Source organism: Polyodon spathula, chromosome 57 (assembly GCF_017654505.1).
Source record: "Polyodon spathula isolate WHYD16114869_AA chromosome 57, ASM1765450v1, whole genome shotgun sequence".
In the NCBI taxonomy this organism is placed as follows: Eukaryota; Metazoa; Chordata; class Actinopteri; order Acipenseriformes; family Polyodontidae; genus Polyodon; species Polyodon spathula.
This window is the reverse complement of record NC_054590.1, coordinates 591,264-609,653: the sequence shown is the minus strand read 5'-3', so window position 1 is coordinate 609,653 and position 18,390 is coordinate 591,264. Positions and strand designations below refer to the sequence as shown.

The 18,390-nt window shown below is 43.1% G+C and overlaps 2 protein-coding genes across 2 annotated transcripts; both read left to right on the top strand.

Moving 5' to 3' along the window:
• Positions 1-8,031, top strand: LOC121307570 (relaxin receptor 2-like). The gene is made up of 10 exons (XM_041239769.1): positions 1-5; positions 625-786; positions 1,451-1,525; positions 2,081-2,152; positions 3,956-4,027; positions 4,392-4,463; positions 4,628-4,857; positions 5,274-5,684; positions 5,804-6,022; positions 6,625-8,031. Exons 1-10 carry the CDS (start codon positions 1-3, stop codon positions 6,726-6,728), a joined length of 1,422 nt encoding a protein of 473 aa, XP_041095703.1. The 3' UTR covers positions 6,729-8,031.
• A 247-nt stretch (positions 8,032-8,278) lies between these two features.
• Positions 8,279-16,362, top strand: LOC121307622 (histone deacetylase 3). The gene is made up of 15 exons (XM_041239841.1): positions 8,279-8,466; positions 9,422-9,504; positions 10,370-10,512; positions 10,769-10,850; positions 11,263-11,319; positions 11,648-11,703; positions 12,014-12,147; positions 12,251-12,331; positions 12,565-12,638; positions 13,207-13,271; positions 13,571-13,660; positions 14,017-14,075; positions 14,241-14,320; positions 14,601-14,758; positions 15,077-16,362. The coding sequence occupies exons 1-15, from the start codon at positions 8,412-8,414 to the stop codon at positions 15,144-15,146; spliced, it is 1,287 nt and encodes a 428-aa protein (XP_041095775.1). The 5' UTR covers positions 8,279-8,411; the 3' UTR covers positions 15,147-16,362.
• Positions 16,363-18,390: the final 2,028 nt, after the last annotated feature.

The window sequence follows — 18,390 nt, the reverse complement described above, 5'->3', positions numbered from 1 at the left end:
ATGAAGTAGGGAAATATAGGTGAAATGTTATATTTTCCAGATGAAAAGGCAGGGAGTATGCTGGCACAAGCCCCGATGCATTATCTAGCTGTGCTTGGCAGCAGCGTTTGATCTTTCTTTTTGTCTTCTATGAAGGCTTTCATGTCATGTAATGGGAAATGGGTCTCTTTATTTGTCTTGAAACCATGTGAGTTTCAAAAGGATCTTTCCTTGATAAAGAATATATTACATATGTAAGTAAATCAAAGCTCTGTGTAAATTATTAGAGGTTGATTTAAGGATGTGTCTCATTATAATCTAAGGATTCTGTAACACAAAGCTTTTTATTGAAACTGAAATTGGATTTGGATTAAGGTCTCAGTTCTCAGATCCATTTAGTCCAGATTGTCATGAACACAATTCTTTTTTTTCAGAAAGCGTGGCTCCCCAGGGTCTCAGGATCTGAATGTGTATTCCCTATATAAGCTGGTGCTCATAGGATGATTTCACCGGGCCAGGACCTTTATCTTCAGGTCGTGCCTTTACCCAGCAGTAAGAGTGTTTGAGGAAGTCTGAGGAGTGTATTTTATATCCATCAGAACAATAAGTGTCCCGGTGCTGGTGTTGTCTGTGTCTCTCCTGCAGCAGAAGCAGCAGCAGGGTCCTTGCTGGTGAAGAAGAGCACTGTGTCCCCAGCTTGTCCGGTGGGACACTTCCCCTGCGGGAACCTCTCCATGTGTCTGCCCCAGCTGCAGCACTGCAAGGGGGTCCAGAACTGCAGCAACAGGGCCGACGAGCTCAACTGCGGTGAGAGATCAGTCCTGGTCTGGAGGTGCAGATCAGTGACAGAAACAGAGGAATACAAAGCACTTACTCTATCACTGTGCTAAGTTATCAAACTGTGAATGTTACAAAATCAAGAAGAATTAACAAAGAGAAATGCCGGAGCTCCTAAATTCAGTACCGAGCTGTTTATCGTCAGCTTTTAACGTCAGCATTTTCTTTTTAAGACAAAATCAGGTGTTATCTTCGTGTGGTGGTAAATGCTTTGTGAGTATGGTATTTAATCTCTAACGCCACTCTCAAAAGTTGTGGACCAGCTCTAATACCAAATCTTTTAAGGATCATTAGCGCTTAGTCATTTAGAAGATAATGCTGTACAGAGTTAAATGTCTTCACTTGTATTCCACCACCTGAATGGCCTATAAAAACATTGCAATTGTTTTTTTTTAAATAAATTGGCAACGTTACAGCACGCTGTAACAGCAGCAGTGATCAGTGTGAATGTCAAGTCAGGAGCGTGCACAGTGACTCTAGTGAAGCAGCTGCAGTAAGCTGCCTGAACCTAACCTAGGGTGGGGATCAGGAGCTGTGCAATGAACCTCGCATTTGTCTAACCCAGGCTAGAGCAGAAGAGAACGCAGAGCTCATTCCAGACACAGCTTCTCACAGCTCGCCTTTCTCTCTGCAGAGGATCTCAGCGGCTGGTCTGGCATGTTCAGGGTGCAAGGAATACACAATCCTCAGGGCTGGCAACAGGAGTGGTGTGAGTAAAAGGGATTGCTGGGACAATGATAATAGCTGAGCCCGAAAGAGAGCACTGGGAATACACATGCGCTGGCTGGTTCTAGCGCCATACACCAGTGGTTTGGTTTCCCATTTAATTTAACACAAAGGCTACAATAAGTGACAATCAGTAACTTCCTGATATTACGCATGTAATGATATGAAGGTTATCATCACAGGAGCAGAAATATGGGCAAGGCTTTTCATCGATGGGCCAGCTGAGAGAATTCCAATACTGAGCTTACAGTTTAAATCTGTTCTTAATTAGGGTTAGGGCAACGGCTGAAAGAGAATGGCTCACGTGTTTCCAAAGAACAGCATTGGCCCATCTTTCTGCACCTGTGCTGTTATAACCCTTATAAAAGTTTACCAGAGGCACTGGATTAAAAATGTCTAATTGCAGCTGACATGACTTAAATTTTTTTATTTCAAATAATAATTGATGCACCCAGATGTGATAACTTAGATTCTGTTTTTGAGTGTCCCTCTTAAATCATTTTGCAACTGAACAAATCTCTTTGCTGTTGGTTCACAGTGACTTTGACAGGAACCTAATCAAGCAGTTGAACTCTTCAATATTTGCATCCTGCGGTTTCCTCACTGTGCTGTAAGTACCATGTCCCGGATTGCATCAGCGGAATCTTTCCATGTCCCGGATTGCATCAGCGGAAGATCTTGGAGTCTAGGCAGCCTTTTTTTCTAGAACTCCAGACAAGACTAGGATGTCATGGTACCTTTTCAGACATCATAGATAGATCCACCCATTTTAGTAAATGGCTCAAGCAAAGTATCCCTCGCAGTGGACAAGGATTAGTCATCCCACTCCCTTATGAATTGAAACTCTCCATGCAAGAAAAAAAAGTGCCAAACCATTGCAATTGCAATAGGGATGCTGAATGCAACCCTTTCCTACTAGAAATAAGTGACAGGTTTGTAGATTGAAATCTGAATGAAATCAGCGTTTTCTCAGAAAACACATTTAGTTCACTTCGGAATCTGATTGAACTGTAAGTACGGCTATGGCTATAACCAGGGGTGTTCAAAGTTGTCTCTTCCACTCCTGGTCTTTGTTCCAACCCTGTTCTAAATTGTTTCTTTGACCCAAATAAACCTCGATCCAGACCCTGAAGTAGTAATTTCCCCTATGCTCTGCGACCTTGTCTTCACAGGGATCTGTCAGGAAACAAGCTCCACCACCTGCCTGCTAACATCTTCCAGGATCTGGGGTCCCTCGAGACCTTTTTTACTGTTGTGTAATTTGGATGTATTTCATTTTTTTAGTAAAGTGCATCCAATCCATATATAACTGTTAAAATGGTAAAATATTCATACACAAAAGAATGAATACTGTATATGAGCACATCTGAATTGCTGTCAAAAAGCTCAGAGTGAGAGGCACATCAATGCAGACCAGAGAGATCAAGAACAAGTGCAAAGCGGTACTGTATCTCTGTATTGGTGTGGCAGGCTGGCGAGTGGATAGAGGCCCAGAGACAGACTGCAGTTCAAAAAAATATACTTTTATTATAAATAGATACAAAAATAAAAAGGCACAAGGGCCAAAACAAAGGGATTGAAACACATAAAGAAAGACAAAAAAGCAAAATGTACAAAATAAAGGTTTCCAGGCTGGGCAGTGCCTTCACTGGATTTAGAAAATTGAAAAATCACAACCAACAAAACACCAACCTGCTTCCTCAGCTCCCTCCTCCCAAATGAGAAGCAGAGGCCTCCTTTTATGTCAGTTGGCTGGGCACTGATTGATCGTTAATTAACCTAATCAACCCCAGCCACCTGAACATAATAAACCCAGGCAGGTAGGGGAAATTAACCCCATCCCTGCCAATTTAAAAAGGGCAGAGCTTTGCTCTGCCACAATTGGGTACAGCGCTAGAGCACACAGCTTTCATGTCAAGAGCTACCTGATATAAAACACTCTGACAGAGCCAAGACCCTGCTGTCAAACCTGGTCAAATGGGAAACATGGATCCTTAACCTGAAGTGCTTGTTTGTTGTTATAGGGGTGTGCTGATACTTGTACCCTTTACTTCTAGCTGCCTTTCAGAAGAATTCAATAAATCAACTAATGTGTTGATTTCAAAACAAGAAAAGCTGTCCTTCCCTCACCTTTACAACTGAGTACCAATCAATGACAATTAACTTCCGCACTGAGTGTTTTAAAAGCTGTATGGCAGGTAATTGTCCTCTCACTCGAGGCCATATACTGTCAACCTCTATCGCTTCATTATTTTAAATATACTGAAGAGACTCTCACGCAATGCTAGAGGTGTTGGGTTTGTTAAAGCCCCTCTCTTTTTAGTGATTGAATCAATGGTGGCATTTAGATCCTTCATTTAGATCAGTTGACTTGAAAAGTGGAGCCTGAGTCCTGGAACTGTTTGTCTTTCAGAAGTCTTTCTGGCAACAATCTGAGCCACATTCACCCGAGTCAGTTTGACAGCCTGGTCTGCGTGCGCTCCCTGTAAGTATCTCAAGTTCTCAACTCTTACTGACCCCTTTGAGAAGGGCTCTGTTGAGTACAGAACAAACTCTCAGCAGAATCGCCACCCGTAGGCGCTGTCAGCAGTGAGGTCATTCTGGAATCTTGACATCGCCATGGAGACCTGTGGTGGTCAGGGCAATAATAAGGACATAGAATTAACTCTATGAAATCACCCCTGTAGTATTAACATTTGTATAAGATCATAATATTTAATTAATTTATTATTATTATTATTATTATTACTATGCATTGAACTAAACTTTATCTAATAAACTGTCACAATTGGCTTGCAAATCTCTATTCATTCATTCATTCAGTCCACCCCATTCCTCCCCCTCAACAGAGACCTTGACGGAATCGAGATCCCGAATATTCACGTGCGGATGTTTGCTCCAATGAAGAACCTGACTTACATGTAAGTTGCAGATTAAACATGGCATCCTTTATTCTCTGCTCGGGGGCAATCTGATTGATTTAAACTGATACTGCAGCAAAATGTTTTTTTTTGTTTGTTTTTTTTTAAGACGGTGATCTCAATCGCTGTATTAAAACACAAGTAACACACTGTTTTCCCGGCAGCTACTTCAAGACGTTCCAGTACTGCCGGCTGGCACCCCACGTGCGGAGCTGCAAGCCCAACACGGATGGGATCTCCACGGTCGAGGACCTCCTTGCCAGCCTGGTACTGCGTGTCTGCGTCTGGGTCATCGGCTTCCTCACCTGCTTCGGAAACCTCTTTGTCATCTGCATGCGCTGCTGCATCTGCACCGAGAACCAGCTACACTTGCTCCGGATCAAGTGCCTGTGCTGTACGTGCGAGCAGGGAACCTTATCCTTTATAGATCACGTGTAAGAGGGTGACAAACTTTCTCCAAACCTGAGACCTGAAAACAACAGCCCAGACAGGTCTTCTCAAACGTCCATATCTATTTATTTAAATTAAAATGTACAGCTGACTGCCTTGGGTGTGCAAGGGACTTGCAAATGCAAGTATTGTAAATGCATATTCAATACTAACACTGCTTTGTTTTAAAGAACCTTTACTGGTTTAAGTTCTCAAGCTGAGGGAACACAAAGCAACTTTGTGTCTTGGAAAGCACACCAGGGGAGACTTGGGGTTTGATATATCAAAGTTGCCTCAAACAAGGTCACCCGATCTCTTGGAACCAATGGCTTCTTGTTCCCTCAGCTTTTGGAAGCACTCTTAAGTGTTTGCATTCCCCAGGTGCGGACTGCCTGATGGGGGTGTACCTGTTCTTCGTGGGGGTGTTTGATGTGAAATACCGGGGGGAGTATAACCAGCATGCCCAGCTCTGGATGGAGAGCACCCAAAGTGGGACGATGGGCTTCCTGGCCATGCTGTCCAGCGAGGTGTCGGTCATGCTGCTCGCCTACCTGTCCCTGGAGAAGTGTCTCGCCATCGCCTTCCCCTTCAGCACCATGAGACCGGGCCGCTGCCAGACCATCATCATCCTTCACTCCATCTGGGTCCTGGGCTTCATCATCGCGCTCATCCCGCTCCGCAACCAGGAGTACTTTGGGAATTACTACGGCTGCAATGTGGTCTGCTTTCCTCTCTACTCCGACGAGACAGAGAAACCCAGAGCCAAATACTACTCCATTGGGATCTTTCTTGGTAAACCTGCTCTTCCTGTCTGCCCTAGTACAAAAAATACACTTGTCTGGTATTTTGTTATGGTTTCTTGCTTTGTAGCATTCAGAGAATGAAGATCTCTCTCTTCATCTCTCTGGCAGGGCTGAACGTGCTGGCGTTCCTGGCGATCCTGCTGTCCTACGTCACCATGTTCCTGTCTATCCGCAAGAGCAGCCTGCACCTGAGCGCCAAGACGTGGCAGCTGCGGCACGACGTGGCCCTGGCACACCACTTCTTCTTCATCGTGTTCACCGACGCCCTCTGCTGGATACCCATCATCATCCTTAAAGTGCTCTCGCTGCTGCAGGTCCAGATCCCAGGTAACTGCAACGTACCTGGCAGCCACACTTCAAAACCATCACCTGCTCAAAGTAAACACTGGAATCCTTTCAGTCCAGAATTGTTTTTGTCAAAATTTCTACAGTTCAAAAATGAACTTGTTTATTAAGTTTACATGAGGACAGGACAAACATTTTTCTTTTTACACTTTAAATTCCTGTCGGTACTTTAGGAACTCTAAACAGAACTAAGATAATGACTGAAAGAGTTCAATATTTAACAAGGACTGAGTGCCTGATCACGTTGCCACCGATTTTCTCCCCAGAATGTCCATTTATGTTTCCTCACTGCAGCAACTCATCACACAGGTTCAGTAGGTGACCTCTAATCCAGTTTTCTTTTACAGCCAGGAACTCTAGAGCAGATATCAACGAGCTACGACCTCTGAAGAACAAAAATCAGCATTCAAAGTTATAGAAACTTTTCAGCTAGCGTCTTGAAAAACACACTTGTTTCTTTCTAATTCATCTATTGATTTTCCATTTCTTTTTATCTTTTATCGTAGACATTTGTCTTTCTCGAGAAAATGGTAGAGTTGATTATGTTGATTGTATTGATGGCTTCCTGACTTGTGTTTCCCCAGGGACAGTGACCTCGTGGGTGGCGATATTCATTCTGCCCATCAACAGTGCCTTGAACCTCATCCTGTACACCCTCACCACCAGCTTCTTCCAAGATAGGGTCTAGAAGTCTCTCTCCAGGGCGCAGAGGAGGAACACTGAAAGCTTGTCAAAGAACTCCGCGATGAAGCTCACCTTTCTTAGAATTGGAGGCGCCCAATGAGATCTGACTGAAACACAAAAATATAACATGAGCTTCCGGGTTCGTCAGTGGACAGCGCTCACCATCACAGGGAACAGTTGCTCATTAATTCCACTTGAAAGACATTTTTATATTGACAGAAGAGTTGTACAAGGGCTATTTCAACATGATTGTTTGTCCACAGCTGGAGGTGGTGTGGAGTCTTTTCATGCCATGCTCTGCACATGGTGGCTGAAAATTTCATGAAAACTTGTTTTGTTGTACAGTAGCGCTGGAAATTGTCATACAGAACACACACCACACATCTTTGATGCACCATCTGCCTTTGTTTAACCTGATTATGTGCCACAGCAGTGAGCAAGACCACCATACTACTGGCAAATGCCAAAACATTGTGGTATGTGTGGTGGTGCTGGACCCGTTGAATCCAGCGCCACCACACATCTACTAATGGTTGCACAGGCTGGCAGTGATCTTCCCACAAGAGGTGCCAGGGACAGGAAGATCATGGTTCAAGGCAATGCTACAGGCTGTTACAATGTTTTGCTGCTAAACCGAACTACAGTATGTCTACATATAGATATACAGTATACATCTCTGCTAGTTTCCCTTCCAGTGGTACTTACCAAGGGGTGAATTTGCATGTGGACGCTGAGGCTCTGCTTGAGGTCAGCAACCCATCACGTTAGTGTGAGAAACGCCTATGGAGACAGATCTTGTTTACATTGTGTGTGGGGAGATGATTAAATTAATTTGAATACTAAAATTGTTTACAAAAGCCTAAATAAACGAATACAAAAAAGCGGATATTACACAAAACCAAGATTAGCTCTGTTCTGTTAAACTTCCACGCATATATGCACCCTTGTCTCTGTAACTTTTATGTTGTGCATCAATATCATTTGAAATAAGCTGCGGAGAGCCGCATGATTCCTGTAGTATCTTTACCCCCAGCTCTGCTCTGGTTTCTGTCTGTTAGGCAAAGATATCTTGTGTGTATCAAATGTATTATTTATTTTAGTAGATAATATATAAACAAATAGTATGGTCTGGCATGTAGAGAAATGAAACCGTATTCTAAGAACTTTTTCTACCTTTTACTACAGGACATATTTTATAAGCTGCTTCTTAAGAGTTTACATGACTATCCCATAGTCTATTGCCATTGGTTACCGTTGGTATGTCAATCTCGCTCAAACAAAATTACATAATACACATTGTTTACACTGGAAAAAAAGCACTAACATTTCTCCAATAACCGGTAAACCTTAAAGCTGATATCATCAAATTTTTTCAACGTCTGTACTCGTTTTCTTTTCTAAAACAGAACTTAAACCATTTTTTTTTTTAATTATTTTTGTGCGTTTTGAAAAAAAGCGCGACCGCATACCCGCCCTTCAAATATTCGAGCCGACCTTTCTTTTATAACGTCATCCATTTTACACGACTTTTCATGACGTCTTACACCATCCGCTGTTCCCGGTGACGTTCCACACAGTGTCTGTCGGGTTTGGGTTTGTTATGGCGGCACTGAAGTGAGTGAATGAAAATGGGTTTCGATTAACGTAAACGTTTTTTTGTGTGTGTGACTTGTGAGCTGCTGCGACAATGTCGAACAGGACCGCTTATTTCTACGACCCTGACGTTGGCAACTTTCATTATGGTAAGTGCAACTTTAGACACGGGGGGGTCGATCGGTGTAAAGAAATGATTTCAACTGTATGTTTTAGAACGTCTTTTACGCCAGTCAATTAAAACGAACCGTATGTCGGCATACAGCCATACCTTATATATATATATATATATATATATATATATATATATATATATATATATATATATATATATACACACACATACACGTATAGCATATCTCCAGGGTATAAAATATAATAATTATTCATAATATCATAATATAATAATATTCTTATATATTACCAACATTATCATGGTTGTATAACCTGCAATACTACAGTGCCTGAAGTATAGTTGTGTGAAGACCTGCTGTTCCTGTCGGGAGATCAGTTGATGGCCGGTTGCTCACATTTTGTGAATCAATTGGAAGCGCAGCTCCGCTTTATTCCGACTTACATTTTGTGTACTATTTTTATTACCACTGTTTATCTATAGTCATTCAAAATTTGCGTAAGTAACATACTGCTCCTTATGAATCCGTGTGTTGTATAGCTGTTGCTTGTAAACTATCATGGCGTGGGATATATCACTATCGCGCTGTGTAGATTTCCACTTGTTTTTATGAGATTAATAACACAGTTTGCCGATGACGGTTCTGTGCTGCAGCTGCAGGTAGTTGCAGCGTGATGCTGGTTTGCAGCAAAATCGGGCCACCTTATCCGAAGAACTGATTAAATAAAACTATTAATCTTCTAAAACAAGTAGGTGTGCAAACATTGTTATATAACTAGTTGGTTTTTGCTTCAAGGTGGCTTAAAGGAATTAGTACATTTGTGCCACATTGTCAAGAAGGTTTCAGGTCCGCACACAAAGTTTTAAACTGTGGAAGAGTATAGTGAACAGAAAGGAACGATCCTGGATTTTAAAAACTGGAACCAAGAGGTTATGTCAAGCACTGTTTGTCTCTGCTTTGTGCTGTACAGGTGGTGGGCACCCCATGAAGCCACACCGCCTGTCTCTCACCCACAGCCTGGTTTTGCACTACGGGCTCTACAAGAAAATGATGGTACGTACATTTCACTTTTTTATTCTCTGAATATAACCACTAGACCACACTGCTTCCCAGTCCTTCGGCTTTAGACGCTTGACGACACTCCCTCAGCTCAATCCACTAGACCGTACTGCCTCCCAGTCTCTGAGCTCAGTCCACTAAACCATGCTGCCTTCCAGTCTCTGAGCTCAGTCCACTAGACCACGCTGCCTCCCAGTCTCTGAGCTCAGTCCACTAGACCACGCTGCCTCCCAGTCTCTGAGCTCAGTCCACTAGACCACACTGCCTCCCAGCCACTCAGCTCTAACCACTAGACCACGCTGCCTTCCAGTCTCTGAGCTCAGTCCACTAGACCACGCTGCCTCCCAGTCTCTGAGCTCAGTCCACTAGACCACACTGCCTCCCAGTCTCTGAGCTCAGTCCACTAGACCACGCTGCCTCCCAGTCTCTGAGCTCAGTCCACTAGACCACGCTGCCTCCCAGTCTCTGAGCTCAGTCCACTAGACCACACTGCCTCCCAGTCTCTGAGCTCAGTCCACTAGACCACACTGCCTCCCAGTCTCTGAGCTCAATCCACTAGACCACACTGCCTCCCAGTCTCTGAGCTCAGTCCACTAGACCACACTGCTTCCCAGTCTCTGAGCTCAATCCACTAGACCACACTGCCTCCCAGTCTCTGAGCTCAATCCATTAGAACACACTGCCTCCCAGTCCCTCAGCTCAATCCACTAGACCATACTGCCTCCCAGTCTCTGAGCTCAATCCACTAGACCACACTGCCTCCCAGTCTCCCAGCTCAATCCATTAGACCACCCTGCCTCCCACTCTCCGCTCTTTACACAGTAGAAGACTAGATCTGTGTTTCTCCTCCTCTCTGCAGGTGTTCAAGCCGTACAAGGCCTCTCAGCATGACATGTGCCGCTTCCATTCGGAGGATTACATCGACTTCCTGCAGAAGGTCAGTCCCAACAACATGCAGGGCTTCACCAAGAGTCTGAACGCCTTCAACGTGGGAGACGACTGGTAAGAACGGATGTCTTTCTCAGTGCATGTAATACTCAGAACCATTGCTATACAGATGATGGAACACTTTGATAAGCCTATGTGTAAAACGCATGTGCAATTCTATTTGACCAGGTTATAACCATATCTCTGTAAGCGAGCCAAGGTTTCTTTTATTTGGAATGAAGGCTCTGTGTAGTTCATGGTGTTTCTGTTGGAGACTGGAGGTACAGAGACGCTGGTCTGTGATACTGATTGCTCTTCTCTTCTTTTGCAGTCCTGTGTTTCCAGGATTGTTTGAGTTCTGTTCAAGGTACACGGGAGCCTCGCTGCAGGGAGCCATACAGTTAAATCACAAGGTAACAATGTAATGGTAATGGTGGGAGCAGCAGGAAAAAACAAGCTAAAACTGACTCTGGCTTCATGGAATACCTGTGGAATGAGCAGAAAGGTTCACCCCCTTCTTGAAGCGTTGCAGAAAGGTTCACCCTCTTCTTGAAGCGTTGCAGAAAGGTTCACCCTCTTCTTGAAGCGAAGCAGAAAGGTTCACCTCCTTCTTGCAGCAATGCATACCCAGCAGACTGGAAACGTGCAGTGGCTCTGATGCATTAGGTCTGGCCTCTGATCGTCTGGAGTGTGAAAGGCGCAGGATGAGATTCAGCGTTTGTAATAGTCTGTCTCTGACACATGCATGCATGCTTGCATGCAGTTGGTTAAATGTTTTTCTACCTGTCTTAAGGCTGAGCTTTGGTTGTTTTCTCCTCTTACCAGATATGTGATGTCGCTATCAACTGGGCTGGAGGCCTGCATCATGCAAAAAAATTTGAAGTAAGTGTTCAGTGTTATATTACTGTATGCTTTTCTTTTTAGTCCTGTTCTCCAAAAGAAAGTTTAAATCATGCTTTGTTTGGTGGGGAAGGCAACTCTTATCAGTGCATGAATAATACAGTAACACTGTAACACTTGTTTATGCCCCTGAAAGCAATGGATTTGTACTTGTGTTACTCATATTATCATATGAGAAACATGTGTTGTGTGTTTTAGTGCCCGCTGATCACAACAGAATAGGCAGTGTGGATGTAATGCATTAATTTAGCATGTTTTTAGGATCATTTTATTGCACTTACTCTCTTTCTCTTTTCTTAATCTTATCCAGGCATCTGGTTTCTGCTACGTGAATGACATTGTAATCAGTATACTAGAGCTGCTGAAGTAAGATTTAATTTATATTCTGTTTGTTCATTTTATTAGCAAATTGCTGGAACAGATTGCTGAAAGCGGTTACTGGCGTAGGTTTAATATGCTCTCCAAGGGATGCAAGCAGGCTCCTTTGTCACTTCTTATGCTGTGTTCTGCCATCTAGTGGAAACTTTTAAATGAGGCAGTTTTAGGAGACTTATCATTGGGCATGTTCTTTCAGAAAGTGGGCAGCTTTCCTTTATACCCATGCTTTCAACAGACTAGTGAATATGCCAGTACAATAGGTGCTCTGTGAAGTGACTGGTCTGTGTTCTCTTTGCAGGTACCACCCCCGCGTTCTCTACATTGACATCGATATTCACCATGGCGACGGGGTACAGGAAGCCTTTTACCTCACCGACCGTGTCATGACTGTATCCTTCCACAAGTATGGGAACTACTTTTTCCCAGGGACAGGTGAGCAGGACTGTCGCCACTATGCTGTAACCCCAAAACAAGTGGCTTTCAGCTCTGTTACTCAGTCAGCCAGCCTCTGTGAACTGCCTGTCTGTGTCCCCAGGTGACATGTACGAGGTGGGAGCTGAGAGTGGCCGGTATTACTGCCTGAATGTACCTCTTCGAGATGGAATAGATGATCAGAGTAAGTCTGCCTTTTTCTGCAACCCCTAACCCTACTACTCAGTCTATACCCCTATATTTGTTTTGGTTTAAAAAAATAAAAAAATAAATGCAAAAGCTGACTAGTTTTGGCCAAGGCATTCCAAAGGATCAATTTGGAAGCGACACTGTGTGCACACATTTTAAGTTTGTAGTAACTGATGTCCATGAACTGAAGATACGTTGTGTGTTTTAAGCATATTTGTTTTGTTTTAGGCTACAGACTCCTCTTTCAACCAGTGATCAAACAGGTGGTAGACTTTTATCAGCCTACTTGTATTGTTCTACAGGTAAGTGTAAAGAAGTAGAAACAGAAGACAATTGAAACTGTTGTGCTGCCTAGTATGTTCAAGGTGACACGAAGTGGAGGGGATGAATACAATCCTTTATTATCTGCCTGTCGGGACTTAAGGCTAAAGTTGACTATGAACCTTACATATTGGCTAAGTCTATGTGATTCAGAATTCGACAAGAATAGTTTGGGTGAATGGCTAAGACTAAGTCAAAATTAACGCTAATCATAGTTGGCAAAAGCATATTTTTATTGCTTAACATTTTTATTGCTTAACATTGAGCCATAACTTCAAAACTCTCCAACAGAATTCCACGATAGAACTATAAGAATCGAAGTCAAGTCGACAGTGTTTCTGCTACTGCCGCCTTCAGTGTTGTATTGCAGCCTGTTATCTATATGCTTTTGCAGTGTTTATTCTACACTTAAATACCTTGTAGAAGGTGACGTTTTTAGACTAGAGAACTGGGTTATATGTTTTGTTGACATGTACATTTGACCTGTTTTCAGTAGAAAAAAAATAAATATTTGAGGCGAATAAACACTTCTTTGTGTCATCCTGACAGTGTGGAGCTGATTCTTTAGGCTGTGACAGGCTGGGCTGCTTTAACCTCAGCATAAGAGGACACGGGTAGGTCAAGAGAATGAACCCACCATGACTTCAGTGTTTTGGGAAGGGGAGTAGCCTTGTAGGAGCACCTGTGTCAATATACAATATGATTCAGTGTGTGTATGTAGTCTAACTACAGTGAGACCTTGGAGATATCTGGTGCTGTTAAAAAGCTCCCGATGAATGTCTAATTGTAAAGTACTGTAGGACACCGTTACTCTAGCGAGATCCTTCCTTGTGCATGTCCTGCTTGTCAATGGCCTTGATGTGCTCGCTGTGCGCTGATCCTTTCCCTCCTCTCTCTCTCTCCCCCTCTACAGGGAGTGTGTGGAGTTTGTGAAGAGTTTTAAAATCCCCCTGCTGGTGCTCGGAGGTGGAGGGTACACAGTCCGCAACGTTGCACGATGTTGGTGGGTATTGCTTTCCATTCTCTGGCATTGAATCATTTCGCACAGATTTATTTTTATAGAATGTGTGTGTATATTACATAATTCATTTTTATTTTACATGGCAGATCTATGATCTGTCGTGTTCAATTGATGGAAAACGGTAACAGTGTATATTTATAATAAAAGGGGGAGGAAAGTAGAAGTGCAAGATTTGTCTGGAGATACACTGAAGTGTGGAGACTCTTAAGATGTTGTGGGAACAGACCCTGATTGGTGAGGTAAAAGGCCTCCTGTTCCCCTGTCATCACGATGCACATTTTAAATCTTCAATATTACAGTCATGACTTTTAAGAACTCTTGGTCTCATTTTATTGCAGGACGTATGAGACCTCGCTGCTTGTTGAAGAACCAATAAGTGATGAACTGCCTTATAGTGGTGAGTTTCTGAACTACACAGTAACAGCCAAGTCAAATAAGAATAATAATCGAACGCTAACCATGCATTCGTACCTGCACCATGCCAGAGAAGCAGTTAGTGCAAGTTACACTGCTTTGTTTGCAGTGCAGTTAATGTATGTGTCCCTTTTCTCTCCCTGCTCAGAGTACTTTGAGTATTTTGCTCCCGATTTCACTCTGCACCCTGACGTCAGCACCAGGATAGAGAACCAGAACTCCAGACAGGTGAGACTTCACTGCCTGCACTTAGCAGCGATAGCAAGGATGGAACCCTGTGCATAAGTTATTTTCCCATTCAATACCCAGTTTGAATACATTGAAAGAGACATTGTCATTGAATTGAAGTTTCTTTTAGTATTTTGAAATATCATTTTTAGATAGAATACTGCTTTAGTCAGTTAAGCGTTTTACAACTTGCTGAAAGCTTAATATGCAGCCAGCTAGGCCCCCACAGTGATGGGATGGTGTGTGGGCCAGGGCTGAGTTCCTCTTGTTGTTGGTGCAGTACCTGGATCAGATCCGACAGACTGTGTTTGAAAACCTGAAGATGCTGAACCATGCGCCCAGCGTCCAGATCCACGACGTTCCCTCGGACCTGCTGAGCTATGAGCGCACTGACGATCCCGACCCTGACGAGAGGGGCTCCGAGGACAACTACTCTAGGTACACCCCACCCCGCCAGCGCCTTTATCTGATTCGGACCCCCTTCCAAGTGACTGGGGTCTGCTGCAACACTATCCCCCCCCACGCCCCCCCCCCCCCTATCCCCCCCCCCCCCCCCCCCCCCCCCCCCCCCCCCCCCCCCAAAAAAATCCTGAGAGCCAAAAAAATCCACAACATAGAACACTAAATTATCTACACTCGAATCAGGTTGGAGTTTACTGCACTGCACTGGTTTTAAACCTTTTTTTAGTTTAGTGCTAGCCACAATAATCTTTTTTTTTTTTTTTTTTTTTTGCATTTGTGCTTCTCTATAACCAGGCCAGAGGCATCCAATGAATTTTACGATGGTGATCATGACAACGACAAAGAGAGTGATGTGGAGATATGATTGGCCAGTCCTGAAAAGGAAGTTGATTCATGGATCAAAGAGGAAGTGTGCTCATGGTCAGAACTGAGCTCGGGAAGGGGCAAAGTAAATATTTCGTGGCTTTGCCTACCCTCCCAGAAAAAGAACATTTCCATTCCTTTAACTAGGGCTGGAATTAAATGAAAACATGCTTTTTAACCAGTACAATCAAGAAAAATTGTTTACATGCTTTTTTACTGGCCAAACCACCAAGGGGTAAGTGGAGGTAATTAGCTAATAAGTAAAAAGTAGAACTGTATACAACACCATTTATTTCCAAGCACAGCAAAGTAAGCACTACTTGATCGTAATGCAGAAGAAAACCAAATAGGAGATCTGTATGTTACCTCATAAATAGACACAGATTGAGATAATGGGGTTACTATGCAAGAATAGATGAACTGCGCTGAAGGGTTGGTATGATAATCTGTCTGCTTAGTCTGTGGTTCAGTGAACTTAAAAGAACGCAGTCCTTGTTTCTGCCGTGCTAATCTGCTGTAGTGTGTGTTGATATGAAAAACAAAATGAAAAACATGTGAATTGAAGCCCTAGCCATGTCCGATGCCCCAGCCCTGAATGTTTACCCATAGCAGCTGCCAAGTACCAAGAGCGTCTTTGTTTTACTCAGAATAACCCGATAGACCCGTGACAGGCTGACCCTGTGGACCAGAATTCTGCACCCGACACGAGTTAAAGTTAGCATCCTGAACACAAGAACAGGAAGCAAGAACTGGTTACAGTTACATTGTGTATTTTAGATCATGTCCTTTGTATTATTATTGTTTGTGCAACAATGTTTTTTTTTTTTTTTCAATGAGCTACACCACCCACTCTATATCGCGGGTGTCAGGGACCAATATAAATCTGCTATATCTTGAGGGCCACAATACAGCAAGTGACCCATAGAAAAACAAATAGGTTAACAAATAAATACTGTACAACCGCTCCCTTGTTTTATCACTTGCGTCAGGATCCAGTATAAATCCTCTACACAACCTGATTTTTCTCATAAAAAGCAGCACAGCGTTTTAATTCGTAATGTGGAGGGTAATTGCTTCTCATCAACTTCAGTCTCCAATTCATTTCATGAGTCGTCTTCTCCTTTGTCAAACGCATAAACACGCTGCATTGAAAGAATTCATTCCCAACACAGGAGGCTTGTTGCTAGGGAGCTGACGTCACAGCTTTGTGGCTTTTGTTGTGCATTGCTGCCACACATGACAACCTAGCTGGCTAAAATAAAAACCGTTTCAAGTAGCTATGTAATTTGCTTTGTGTTATTGTTCAATACGTGTGTATATCATAACTGATATTAATGCTTTGTTTTTAATTATTTTGTATATTGTTTGATGTGCAGTTTGAAATAAAACAAACAGTAATTCTGAGTGCCTATGTATTGCAGCTAAAGCATGTGCAGTTAGACTGTAAAAATGGGGAACCATCTCTAGGACCGCGATATATCCAAATCGGCAGTATAGTGAAGGGCGATATAATGAGGGGTTGGTGTAGTATGAGCGCATGTTTAAGCTATAGCGAAACTGTTCACTTTATTAAACTGCACCATTGTAGGGCTTTCTAATGTCACTTGTGTTTTTCTTTATCCAAATTCCAATATCTGCTGTTCAAGTTTTGATCTAGAGAGGGCAGTGATGTGTTCACAAATACAGTGTTTGATTTTATGTGAAGGGTCTGGGATTAGTGGATTGGCACAAGAGGGTAATTCAGTTACTGCCAGTAAGAGACACTGCAATCAATCAATCTGTTTTATGTAGTGCCTTTCATAGTGAACCACCATCGCAAAGCACTTTACAAGATGCAGTAACAACAAGAAAATCCATAATACAGAGAAATGCATAATACATGAAATAGTATATATCAGGCTTAAAGAGCATGGAAAGCAAGAACAGGTGGGTCTTGAGGGTTGATTTAAAGCCAGCGGTGGTGGGATCATCATGCACCAAAGCTGGGAGAGCGTTCCAAAGAGTGGGAGACATGAAACTAAATGAGCATTCTTCAAGTGTGGTGCACTTTTGCTTTGGGATAACAAGCAGGCCACAGTTGGAGGACCTCAGCTTGCTCAGGACCTCTGTGATGAAGGGCATTGTAGGTGAGCAGGAGAGTTTTGAAAATAATCCTGAACTTTACAGGTAGCCAGTACAGCTGGGCAAGACGGGGGCGGGGGGGGGGATGATGATGGTGCGATCAAGTTTTTTTTTTACATCTGGTAAGGATCCGGGCAGCGACATTCTAAACTAGCTGCAGTCGGTTTATGGTGCATGCTGGGAGACCACCGTATAGAGAGTTGCAGTAGTTGAGTCGAGAGGAGACAAATGCATGACAAAGTATCTCAGAGACAGGTTCCAGAGATTCTAGCATACTTCTGAAAGCAGTCAAGAAGAATGCTGTGGTCTATGATGTCAAAAGCAGCTGTTAGGTCAAGGAGGACAAGCACAGGATGCACCAGCATCAGCACTGAGCAGGATATCATTCGCAGCAGTTTCAGTACTGTGATGCGACCAGAAATCAGATCTCTCTGTGAACAGTTAGTCCAGACAACCTTCACTTGCGCTCCTGCTTAGCGGCAGGCAGACTTAAGCACTCCAAGTTCGAAAGGTGTATCGTGGGCAGTTTCGATCTTTCTTGATAATTATGGTTGTAACCAGACGTTAGGTGTCAAGGTAGGAAAAAGGCCTCTAGTAGCCATTGGGAAGGATTTGGAAACGGTCCTCACTCTGACTGCCACAGCTCAGACTGCCCTCGGACTCGTGTCACTTAGAAAGCTGGCGTGTAGAATGGCTGGCGTTCTAAATACAGATTGCGAATTTATACTATCCTGTAGGGCTGGAGCCATAAACTTAACACTAAATTTAAATCAAACACACAATTCAACACACCCCAGCACTGTTGGGATCACTTGTTTTTAATTTTTAAATTTAAGTGCAGACTGCTTACCTAAGCAAGCATAAATTTTACAGAGTTGCTTTTCAACCAGCCCACCATGGCTGATTTTCACTTCAAAAACACCTCCTAATGTGAAATATGGGTGTCATTTTAATGACCAACATTTCCATGTAGCCAATATCTGGAAAACATAAGACATGCAGTGCTGTTTATGGTAAAGTTTTTTTTATTTATTTATTTTTTTTTTTATTGTGCAGCTTTCATTTTACATTTATACCTTAAACATACACAGTTCAATGCAAGTTTCCGCATACCTGTTCGTAAC

What these genes read in the sequence shown, in the direction of transcription:
- LOC121307622 (XM_041239841.1), top strand. Translation starts at nt 8,412, where the DNA reads ATGTCGAACAGGACCGCTTATTTCTACGACCCTGACGTTGGCAACTTT. An exon ending in CCATACAGTTAAATCACAAG is followed by an intron (nt 10,851 to 11,262) that starts GTAACAATGTAA and finishes TCCTCTTACCAG; the next exon opens with ATATGTGATGTCGCTATCAA. An exon ending in TGATGAACTGCCTTATAGTG is followed by an intron (nt 14,076 to 14,240) that starts GTGAGTTTCTGA and finishes CTCCCTGCTCAG; the next exon opens with AGTACTTTGAGTATTTTGCT.
- LOC121307570 (XM_041239769.1), top strand. An exon ending in CTGGTCTGCGTGCGCTCCCT is followed by an intron (nt 4,028 to 4,391) that starts GTAAGTATCTCA and finishes CCCCCTCAACAG; the next exon opens with AGACCTTGACGGAATCGAGA. An exon ending in CCGGATCAAGTGCCTGTGCT is followed by an intron (nt 4,858 to 5,273) that starts GTACGTGCGAGC and finishes TGCATTCCCCAG; the next exon opens with GTGCGGACTGCCTGATGGGG.